The sequence below is a fragment of the Alligator mississippiensis genome, chromosome 11, assembly GCF_030867095.1.
Source record: "Alligator mississippiensis isolate rAllMis1 chromosome 11, rAllMis1, whole genome shotgun sequence".
NCBI lineage: Eukaryota > Metazoa > Chordata > Crocodylia > Alligatoridae > Alligator > Alligator mississippiensis.
The window spans coordinates 53,159,560-53,171,056 of NC_081834.1; the positions used below are offsets into that span (position 1 = coordinate 53,159,560).

Sequence of the window (11,497 nt, forward strand, 5' to 3'; positions counted from 1 at the left end):
CTTGTGCTCAGGTCTAATGAGAAGTAATGTCAGGTGGCAACCACTAGGTGACACTCTCTGGCCTAGATGGTCCTATAAATCAGGGTGGATGAATTAATACTTTTCACTTAAGCCTTGCACTGTCATTATGCCCCTGCAAAGCATTTTACATCCACTGGCCATTAGTGAAAATGACACTGCAAAAAAAACCAGGATAATCCGGCTGGTACAAATCTTTATCCCTTAATCTAAAGCAGGGCTTTCCAGCCTAAGTGGCCAGCGGCTGTGTCCTGCAGGCTGCACCTGCAAGGGTACTTTCCCCTGCCCCTTGCTACACTACATGCCCACATGGCCCTAGGTTGAACCCCCACTCCCTGTGCCATGATGCACTACCTTGCCTCATGGGGCAAAGGCAGTCAGTAGAAGCTGGAGGAGGATGGGGGAGCCCAGGGTCTTTATCCAGGAGCACATCTGCAAGGGGCCAGCAGGGGAGTGTATACTCAGGGGCAACCAACACAGGTTCGTTAGAGGCAGATCCTGTCAGACCAACCTGGTTGCCTTCTATGACCAAGTCACAAAAGCCTTGGATGCAGGTGTCATGGTGGATGTAGTCTTTCTGGACTTTAGGAAGGTGTTTGACACTGTCTCTCACCCTATCCTCAGTAAAAAATTAGGCATCTGTGGTGTTGACACCTACACAGTCAGATGGGTCACAAGTTGGCTGGAGGGCTGTACCCAGAGCATGGTGGTAGAGGGTCATTTTTGACCTGGAGGGATGTGGGCAGTGGGGTCCCCCAGGGCTCGGTCCTCAGGCCCTCACTGTTCAATATCTTCATTGGCAATTTGGACAAGGGGGTGGAAAGCACCTTGTTCAAGTTCACAGATGACACTAAGATGTGGGGAAAAGTGAGCATGCTAGAAGAGAGGGACAAGCTACAACTAGATCTGGACAGGTTACAGAAGTGGGCAGATGAGAACAGGATGGGTTTCAGTATAGACAAGTACAAAGTGCTGCACCTGGGGAGGAAGAACCAGCAGCACACCTACAGGCTGGGGAACTCCCTTCTTGTCAGTGCAGAGGCAGAAAAGGATCTTGGAGTCATTATTGATTCCAAGATGAACATGGGCCGGCAGTGTGAGGACACGGTCAGGAAGGCAAACTGCACCTTGTCATGCATCCACAGATGCATCAGGAGCAGGTCCAAGGAGGTGATCCTCCCCCTCTATGCGACACTGGTCAGGCCACAGCTGGAGTGCTGTGTCCAGTTCTGGGCGCCGCACTTCAGGAGGGATGTGGCCAGCATTGAGAGGGTCCAGAGGAGGGCCATTCACATGGTCAGGGGGCAGCAGGGCAGGCCCTATTAGGAGAGGCTACGGAACCTGAACCTGTTCAGCCTTCACAAGAGAAGGCTGACAGGGGATCTGGTGGCCACCTATAAACTTGCCAAGGGGGACCAGCAGGCAATGGGAGAGTCCCTGTTCCCCCAGGCACTACCAGGGGTAACAAGGAACAACGGCCATAACTTGACTGAGAGTAGATTCAGGCTAGACATCAGGAGGCGCTACTTCACTGTCAGGACGGCTAGGATCTGGAACCAACTTCCAAGAGAAGTGGTGCTCACCCCTACCCTGGGGGTCTTCAAAAGGAGGCTACTCAGCCACTTAGCTGGTGTCGTTTGACCCCAGCATCCTTTCCTGCCCATGGCAGGGGGTCGGACTTGATGATCTGCTCAGGTCCCTGCCGACCCTACCTACTATGAAACTATGATGCTGCTGTAACCAGAGCAATGCAAAGAACAATGGTCAGGTGCATGGATGAAGATGCCTAAAGATGCTTGCATGCAGTTTGCAGGCTACCAGCTGGACAGCTGTGGGCTAAAGGACTAACCCTGCAAGTTGACAACTTACAGAAAACTGTTGTCCTTTAGTAATCACTGAACGGTAAGAGTGCCTTCTAGTGCTGACTTGTCATATACTCCCTGGTAGAAACATGGCACAATTAAGTAGAAGTTATTAGCAGTAAAGGAATAAGACAATTTCACCTGCTTACAATCACGGCTGAAGTCCTGGCCTGTAGCTTACTGGCAATGACAACAATAAGAACCAAAAGGGTAATAATGCACTTTAATACACATATATTTGAATACCTTTACAAAAATCTCAGTGTTTTACCCTGATTTAGGCTCGTGCATGCCCGTTGATAATAGGAAATGGAACTGGCATCCTTACTTTTTGCAATCAGAAACTGGCAACGGCCATTTACTTTTTATACCAGTTTTCATTTGATATGTCCTTTATTTTCACCGTTTGTGCAAAGAGCATGACAGACGACCAGCCAGGTTCTGTGCCACTGGTTAAATACATGACATGTCAGTTTTAATGCCACTACAGGCATCTTCAATGCCAAATAAAACACACATTGCATTTATTTCCTTTAAAGTGACAGGAAGTGCTTTACAGCAAAAGCAGTCTGTGGAGAAACTGGGGGCAGGAGGGTATAGGTTGTGGCTTGCAGCACCAATTTCCATTATAGGGGAAACTTGCATATTCCGAAAAAGCTTGTCCCATTTCCCCTTCTAATGAAACACTGCTGTTGTAGTAGCATCAAACAAGATGAGTTTCCATTGCGTTGGGTGCTAGAAAGACCTACCGTGACGACAGTCCCTCCTCTGAAGTGTCTGTAGTATGAATTAACTAAAGGGGAAGATTATTAGCTATATTTTACTGATTTGGAAACCAGCCCTTTGAGAGGGAGTGACTTTCCCAAGGTCATATACAGGCAAGTAGCAGAACTGGGAAGAAAATCAAATCTCCTCCCCACTTCTCAATGGTTTAATGACATCTCATCTCTTTGAAGGCAATGCCACTGAAATCTGCCTATTCCTTGCAATGTTGATTTTTAAAGTGCAGCCAGTGCCACTGGGGCATTTTAGCACCAAAGACTCCCACCACCACCAGCATCACCACTCCCCACTTATACTAGGAAACCTTTACTGTCTCGATAGTGCATATGAGTGCAGTGTACCTCCTTTATAGTCAGAGCTCCGCTTGGAAGTGCCTTGGGAGTGTGCCAAGTGAATTAAGGGAAACAGGTAGGTGGGGGCTGGGTATTATGGTCATTTGATCCCTCATCTCATCAATTCTTTTGTATTCCTGGAGGTGTCCCACAATCCAGTGCAAAAAATTACCCAGGTGAATTCTCAGAGTGCGCACAGAGGGGGTGCTCCAGGCACCCAACCTCTCCTCCCAGAAATCCCTGCTACCTGCCTTAAGCCAGTGCACATTGGATATATCCTTCTAAGTGGCAGGAAGTGGTTTATACCACAAGCAGAGGCAGAGAGGCGGGGGAGGGTAGAGCTTGGGGCCTGAATCCATCCAGTCTGGCTGGAAACCCGGGATAATAACCCACACTGCAGTGCCTCACACATGGATGAATGGGGCAGGAATGAGACAGCAGTATATCCCATGGACAAACGGCACTGGCTTTCTCATGTCAACAGCTGCTAAATGGTGGGACCACTGGAAACAAATCATTGGACGAGTGGATGATCAGAAGGAGTTGGGAGCGAACTCCCCCCGCCTCTCCAAACTTGGATGCACCGGTGGTTTTTGAATTGGGAATCCCTGGAATTTTTCAGAGGCCAGTGTCTCTATCTCTAGTTTGGCTATTGCTGCCGTTTCTTTCAGCGAAGCACCGTTAGGCTAAAAAAGCTACCCAGAACAAAGAGCTAGAATGAGCTGAAGAAGTGGAAGAACCAGCCGCAGCCTCCGATCCACAGCACGTACCAGTATGAAGTGGGAATGAGGTTCACCTTGGGACCTGCTCCTCGCGCTGCTGAAAAATAAGAATTTCTTTCACGATGGATTTCAGAAAAAACAAATAAAAGTACCTTTTCATCAGCATTTCCCAATGGAAAGCCTTGATTTCTTTATGTGGGGGCGGGAACCCTTAACACCCAAGAACTTGCACCTGCAAACTGAAGCTGAGACGTGTCAAACTAACTGACATTCCTAAATCAAAACTGACTGACAGAAGTGGGGTATCCTGACCTGCAAAGCTTCATGGGAGCTATGTTTTAGGCTGCCACTTTTCCCTGTGGGCCAGGCACTCCAGATGGACTGTCTCTCGCATAATGCACCCTCACCAATAGACTCCCATGAGGTCCTGCAGTATCTCAGGAGCAAATGCTTTATTACCTCTATGGACCTTGACAGCTAGAGACCTTGACCACTTACCTTGAAGAGCCTTAACACAAAAAAAAAGGGGCTGAGCAGTACCACCCATTTATGTCTGGTCATTCAGTGTCCTGCCAAACTAAGCTATGCTCTGTGGGGAGGACAAAAGAGGTTGAGCACAAAAAAAGTTGGCAAACAAGAGGCTCTGCCACCTCCTGGGAGGCTCTGATGGAGGAAATGTGTGAAGGCAAGAGACTTTGAGGGAGGAGCCAGCTGTATTAGTCACTGGGCACAGACATCTTGCTGCGGGGGGAGAGTGCGGACACTATTTTTAATTAACTCTGCACATGAGTAAGCTGAAAATCGGAGAGTGGAAGTGATTACCCAAGGTCTCACACACTCCAGACTCCCTCCTTCCTAACCCACATCCTTCCATTGACTCCTGTTCAGTGCTTCTAGGCAGGGGTTGCCACGCCATAGGAGTAGGATGAGAAACAGCAGAGGCAAACGGGGAATTCCCTTGCCTAACACTGAGTACCCGCTTGCAAAAAAAGAAGTGCCCCCTATCTTTGTAGGGTGAGAGACATGGGCCCGCACAAGGTGGATGTGGGGAGCAGCTGCTACTGTTTGGGGAAGTCAAAATGTCACTCCCTGTACCACACAGTGCTCTGTGACTGCTCAGCACGGCAGATGTGCAGACTGCAACCACCCTCTGATCTAGTGTTTGTGGCATAAGGTAGTTATCATGAAAGAAATAGCCACATGTGCTAGGAAGTGACTGGTTGATTTACTTAAGCACACTGCACAGATCAGAAGTGATCCTAGAAACCTTTGTTCCAAAAGATTTTTTTGACAGGACCAAGTGATGTTTTTTTCCAAGTCACCAAAACAGTTCATAAAATGTTTCCAACATTTTCTCTTTGTTCGCTCACTCTAATCTTCCCCTCTCTCCTTCACCTTTTTCTGTAGTAGAATGGAAACAGAAAAAAGAGAGGGGGGAAAGATAGAGGTCTCCCCCTGCTGGCAATGTTTAAATCAATTAATTTTCTCAGAAAAAATGGTGAACAAGTAGAAAAAACCTTCCCAAATAAAAATAATTTTAAAACTTCTGGAAGCTTTCATCCTACATAGGTGGCATCTTGCACCATGGCTGTGGCTTAAACCTATCTGTAACAGCATTTCCTGAAGTGTTTAATGCTCAGAATAACCAAATAACCACAGTCATATCCAGGACCAACATATCTAAGTGGTAAAAAAAATTCCAGGTACAACTTTTTGTTAATTAAAAATGGAACTGGTAAGAACCTCTGTGGTTATTTTTTTTTCTTAAGTTATAGGTAAATTAGTTGTTTCTTCAATGAAAAAATGAAAGCTGGTAATTTTCTGCCCACTTCTCAGGCTTCCCCCACAAACCAGGCATATGGGCACCAGCACAAGGGGCTGGGCCAGCCCTGGAAGAAAAGAGGTGGTCGGCCCATAGGCTCTGCCCATCACACACACTCCACACTGAGGGTTGTGGAGACAGGTGCCTGGAACTGGACTTGGAAAGCAAAAAGCAATACTTTCCCTTCTCGCAATTCTCCATTAATTCCCCCACCTCTGCATTACTTCCTCATTTTCCAGCAGAAATGAAGAGGTTGAATGAAGACCTGGCACCTCTTTGCAGTGTGGCCATACACATGATTGGAAGAGCATTTAGACTAGTAAGTACCTTTGCCATTTTTACATTCCCCATTAGGCTCTAGAGTAAATACACAGGGCCAGACTTTCAACAGCCTAAAGATAGGTACCAAATAGGATTTTTTTCAAAGGAGTTAATCAGACTACGCTCCTGAATCCTATTGATTTTTATTGGAGCTAATACCTTTGGAAATCTGTCAGTGGGTTCAGGTAGCCTTATTTCCCTGATGCCTCAAATTAGACATCAGTGGCCCTAGGGAGCTCAGGATCCTCTTCCCCAAACTTCCTTTCACCTCCCAGGACCAGGGCAAGGAGCCATCCAGCCTGGCATTAAGTCCAGTCCGTGTCTTGCCCAGCTAAAGCAGGGTTCAGACCTACTGAAGATGGGAGGCTAACCTGACCTGCACACAGAGTGCAATGCCACAGGGGTGTCTTATTGCAGCTGCTGCAGCTGAGCAGAGCGCTGCTGACCACAGCTGAAAGCAGTCTGGTGTTTTAGGCAAATACAAAGACAGAGTATTGAAGCATGAGAGCTCTCCGGCACAAACAAGCTTCGTAGACTCCCACAAAGCTGCTCAGTAATTTCTGGGCAGAGGATAATTCAGACTGTGTTTTCTAATGCTGAGAAGTGTTTTATATCTCCTGTGACTTCCACCCTGAACATTGGTCCACTAAAAGGTATTGCCCTCAAAAAAAATGGGTGCCTCTCACAATTCTTGGAGCATCATCACTCTAACACCCCCATGGCTGGAAATCAACAGAGATGTTTGCATGGCAAGCTACAGGGCAGATGTCTTCACTGGCATTTGAGTCAACTGTACATCTCATGGATGTTGACAGGTTTAACAGGAGGAGGTGGAAGAAGTGCCAAAGATTTTGAGGTAAGGCCCACATGCAGGAGATGCTGAGCCAAGGGAAGGATCAAAAGGAGAGTATTCCTGCTGTCCTTATGCTACAGGGGAGCACACAGGGGCACAGAAAGATGAAGTGCCTTGCCTGGGTGACAGAGTATGACAAAGGCAGGAACAAAGCCCATTTGCCATGAATCCCCACCCAGCACTTTAATCCCAAAACCCTCGTGTCTAACTCATGGCTTTTCATTGACCCCGCTATTCAGTGCCCATCCATGTTGGGGTGACCCTGGGTATGGGAGCGAGGGTAATATTCTGGGAGGATCTTACAGACCCAGAGGTTTCTGTTGTACAGCACTGAGTTCCTGTTGGCAAAAAGGGATTTTTTTCCTTTGGAGGGGCTATAGCAGTGACTCTCAAATTAGGATGCTGCAGCACCCTGGGGTGCCTTGAAACCCTTTCAAGAGTACTGCAGGGTTCCATACTGTTAGGTGTGCAAACATGATTTGCAAGATAAACCTAGAGGCTGCAAATACGAAATTCACATGTGTCAAAACATTTTGCCTTGCTGCGGTCTTTCTGAGTTCTTTACACCAGAAGAATTGCTCTATTTTGCAGGCAAAAAGCAGAGCTGGTATTTTCAAGAGATGCCTTGAGCCTAACAAGGGATTAATTAAATCTAAAAAGTTTGGGAACCACTGGGCTATGGCTTTGTCTTTCACAGGATGGGAATGTGGAACAGCTGCTCTTGTTAGGTCAGTGCATGTAATTAGCCTTGTTAGTCTGAAGTCAAGTAAAAGGCAGGGTAGATTTGCACCTTATAGATTACCAAAAGTGTATGTATGTGTATGTGTATAGACAGCTAGATAGATAGATAAATCGACTGATATAGATATAGATGCACATTCACAATAAATACCTCAATAACATGCATAACGCAAAAGCTCTCTCTCTCCCTATATATAGAGACCAAGAGAGCACAAGCTTTTGTGGGCTGATGAGAGCTTCAGCCCACAAGAGCTGTTGTTCTATATGTTTCTACTTTGGTTAATTTTCTGCATTAGGTATCATGAAAGGATTGACCAGCCTCATATTATGGCTACATCTATGAAGTTAAAATTGCTTAACTGATTAAAGGATGCTTTGGTAAATGGCTACCTAATTTACTTGAGCCCCCAGAGATCAATAGTTAGGTGGGCTGGAAAGTTTTGTCTCAAAATAATTTTGACAAAAAATATGTTTTCCTTGCCTAAATTACAAGTATTTTCACAAAAGCATTCCCTCCCCAACCCCATTTTCTGTTTATTTGATTTGATTTTTTCCCCCCTTCTGCTTTCTCTTTTTTCCAGGGCTAAGTGGAACATTGGGGGGAAAAAAGAAAGGGCAAAGGAAAAATGAGCAGGATCTCCAAAGTGGGAATGTTTTAACCAATGTTTTACATGACAACATTTTGAATAAACAAAAATATTTCTTTTAGAATAATCTTCCAGAATAAAAATATATATTTTTAATGTTTGGAATATTCCACCATGAAAATGTACCATTTTTACCTATTCCAAATAATAACCATGGCTTACAATCCTTTGTTATAGTTTTTTTACACTCTTTTATAAACACATAGTGATCAAGTATGTAACAGCTAGAAATTGAAATTGAAAAGTGCAAGAGGAGAGGCTAAAAGGAAATTTAGAAGAATTCATTAATTAGTGAGTGGGACTATATAAGATGAAGAGTTGAGTTTTGGTGTCCCTTTCAGGATGTGAGGGAAGGGTCATTACTTTTTGTCTACTGGGGAGAGACAGTGTAGATTTTCAGCTACTGACTGAGATGGAAAATCCCCCCCATCTGTTCCCAAACCTTGTGATCAAACAGTAGTGCCAAGATGCCCTCAAGCAGAATTTACCTTCCACTGACAGGTTGAACTGATTCAGGCATTTGCCATTCAGATCTACAAACATGAAGACTCCTGGGCTGAAGTGCTGCACTGTGAAATTCCCCTCTGATATGGTGATCTGCAGTTTAGAAGAGTTCCGCATGGGCTGCAGGCCTCCCCCGACCATGGGTAGACTGTAGAGGCGATCCCATTTCTGAGTTGAATCATTACACCTGTATAAATCCATGCTGATGCCCGGGCTTTTAAATGGGATGATTAAAGGCCGTCCTTTTTCTCCAAGTAAGTTGTCCAAGGAGCAATTGGCAGTACCTGCAAGACGAAGCAAACAGCCTGAAGTCTCAATCACTCTTGAGGAAGCAGAGAGCAAGATGCTGGGACTTCAGGATAGGCTGGGGTGTATATACAGGGCTCTGAAATGGCACACCTGGATTCTGCTTCTAGTGTAACAAAGCAGGGAGGATGAGCTGGGAGACAGGACTCCTGGTGCATTTCCTAGCTTTGAGAAAGGAGTGGTGTCTAGTGGTTAGAAACCAGGGAGCTGGAGTCAGGACTCCTGAGTCCCATTACCAGCACTGGGGTCTGGTATGGAGTGATAGTGGGGAGACCTGGGTCCTATTCTTGGCTCCAGGAGTGTAGTGAGGTCTAATAAATTAGAGCAGAGGGGATTTGGAGCCAGGTCCTATTTCCAGATGTAGCTAGGGAGCTGGGTTTAAGGGCTCAGAAACATGCTTCTTTCTTACCTGATAGCCCAGGATGGCATAGGCTGTAGACACCACCCAGGGAAATCAGCACACTGAGAAAAAGGAGGTGCCCTCTGTGTGCATCCAGGAGCATGAGACCCATGGCAGTGATGGGGAGAGCCAGGTCTATGTTCAGTGGGACAGAGTGGACCTAGCATTCAAGAGCAAGAGCAGAAGAGGCTTTGATGAATGGAACCACAGAGTGTGACACGGAGAGGGAAACAAGTGTGGGATAGATAGGGTGGAAAGAGTTGGAGAAAATAAAATGGTAAATTGAGAACATCAAGAAGGGAGTGACCCTTAGCAGGAGCTTGGAGTCACTTAGGTGAGAAATAGAGTCACTCTGGATTCACCTAAGGACAGAGATCAGAATCCAGCCAGGACTCAATTTGATCCCCAGGATTCCCCATCACTGAAAAGGAGAAATTAGGGGAGTGCCCCCAAGCCATCTCATGCAGGCTGGAATTTAAGCATTTGTTACCTTCTAAAGACCCCCCATTATCTTCCTGCTCTCAGCCTTCTGGGCAGGTGAAGGGATTGCCTATCCTGCTGAGTGCAGTGCCATATACTGTGCACAGCAACACCCTGCCCAGAATTTAGGTGTGGTCCCAGTTTCAGGCTATCCCCTGGTGAGCTCATCCCACCAAGATGGGACACGTATGGAGTCAAGCCAGGAAGGAGAGCAAAAGCTGGGGTTACTAATGCCTTACAAACCTAACCCTCTGCAATCAAAAGGTAGGGGGCATATGTATCCCAATCCCCAACCACCACCACCCCACAAAAAAGCCATCCTTGGGATTAGGCTGGAGAGAAATATGAGAAATATTTGGAATGTCAGAGACACTCCTCAAAGCCAGCCTTGAAGCTGATCTTCTCCGGCAATGCTTTATAACTGGTCCTGGGGAAGGAGCTTCTGCACTGCTAGGCAGGTGGATTTGGATTTTCCATGCCATTCCCAAAATGGGAGTGGAGAGTAAAGTTAGACCCTGGGACTAAAGGAACTGACCCATCCAGATTCAGCATGGAACAGTTTTCCTATCCCTCTCCAGGAGGTAGCACCATGCCTAGACTCCTGGCAGCCTCCCCACCAACTTTTAGTATTGGGCTCCCCTTCACCAGAGGTAATGATAATAAGAATTTTTAAAATTACCATTTTTGGGCCCCATTTCTGCCTGGGTCCCAGGCGGCCGCCCAGTTCGCCCATACCGTGTCCAGCCCTGCCAGGACGGTACCTGTAGGTGGAGGGCTCTGCCCTGGCTCCCCTCCAAGGGGGACCCAGCCCTGGAGTCCATGAAGGAGGAGAACAGCACTGAAGATCCTCTCGTGAAGCTGTCTCCTTACCTGCTCAGGGTTTCAGCAGCTTCTCAGCTCATTTCCAAGATCCCCCTTGCTCCTGATTTGGAGCTGATCCCAGCCCTCAGCCCCTGTGGAGTGATACTGATCCCAGGCTGTGTGACAGCTCTGAGCTTTATACCCTGCATCTGGTTTTCCCCACAGTCACATTGGCCATGCAGCTGGAAACTGACAGCTCCATTAGCTGCTCTGTGCTGAGCTGTCACGTGCAAAACCACCACAAGCTGAAAAAGTTTGTGGGGAGGAAGAGGAAGGCGATCAAAAGCAGCACAACCACAACATCAAGGGCTGCTTCCCCCTCTTGCCATCTGGCGTCCCTTCCCTTGAGGCCCAGCACACAGCAAGTCTAGGCTCCTGCCTCCAACAGCACCCATCCCCTGTCACTTCAGAGAACATGTCACGAACCTGCACTGATTGAAGACACTGCCCTCAAAGAACAAGTTTCCCTAACCCCAACCTGAAAGAGGGTGAGCTGTGTCCTGGAATGGGAGGGTTCTCACCTAACCTCAGCATTTATCTTTCAGCTCTCCCAATTCATCTTCACTATCATGTGCAATGTGACAGGTAAGAGGATGACAATGACCCCTGGATGTATAAGCAAAAGAACATCACAGAGGAGCAGGGGGATGGTGTGACAGACTGGGTTTTATTTCAATATGTCTGTTAACTGTGTTCATGTTGCATGCCTCAGTTTGCATGCAGGTAATAATGCAACATGTAATACCATTGCATGCCTCAGTTTCCCCCAGCTAACTTGTATAGGGCAGAAAGAATGGGTGAAAGAGACAAGGAAGCTAGAGTTAACTAGATGCCTGCAAGACAGG

At 46.8% G+C, this 11,497-nt stretch overlaps 1 protein-coding gene across 2 annotated transcripts; it reads right to left on the reverse strand.

Moving 5' to 3' along the window:
* Positions 1 to 2,086: 2,086 nt before the first annotated feature.
* Positions 2,087 to 10,806, reverse strand: LOC109280983 (uncharacterized). Of its 2 annotated transcripts, none has more exons than XM_059715070.1 (4): positions 10,662 to 10,806; positions 9,321 to 9,471; positions 8,590 to 8,889; positions 2,087 to 3,811 (listed from the first exon to the last, which is right to left on the reverse strand). In XM_059715070.1, the coding sequence occupies exons 2-4, from the start codon at positions 9,421 to 9,423 to the stop codon at positions 3,708 to 3,710; spliced, it is 507 nt and encodes a 168-aa protein (XP_059571053.1). In that variant the 5' UTR covers positions 9,424 to 9,471; positions 10,662 to 10,806; the 3' UTR covers positions 2,087 to 3,707. The 2 variants fall into 2 exon arrangements, with proteins under 2 accessions (XP_059571053.1, XP_019334360.1); XM_019478815.2 differs by having other exon boundaries at positions 2,087 to 3,814.
* Between the last annotated feature and the right edge of the window lie 691 nt (positions 10,807 to 11,497).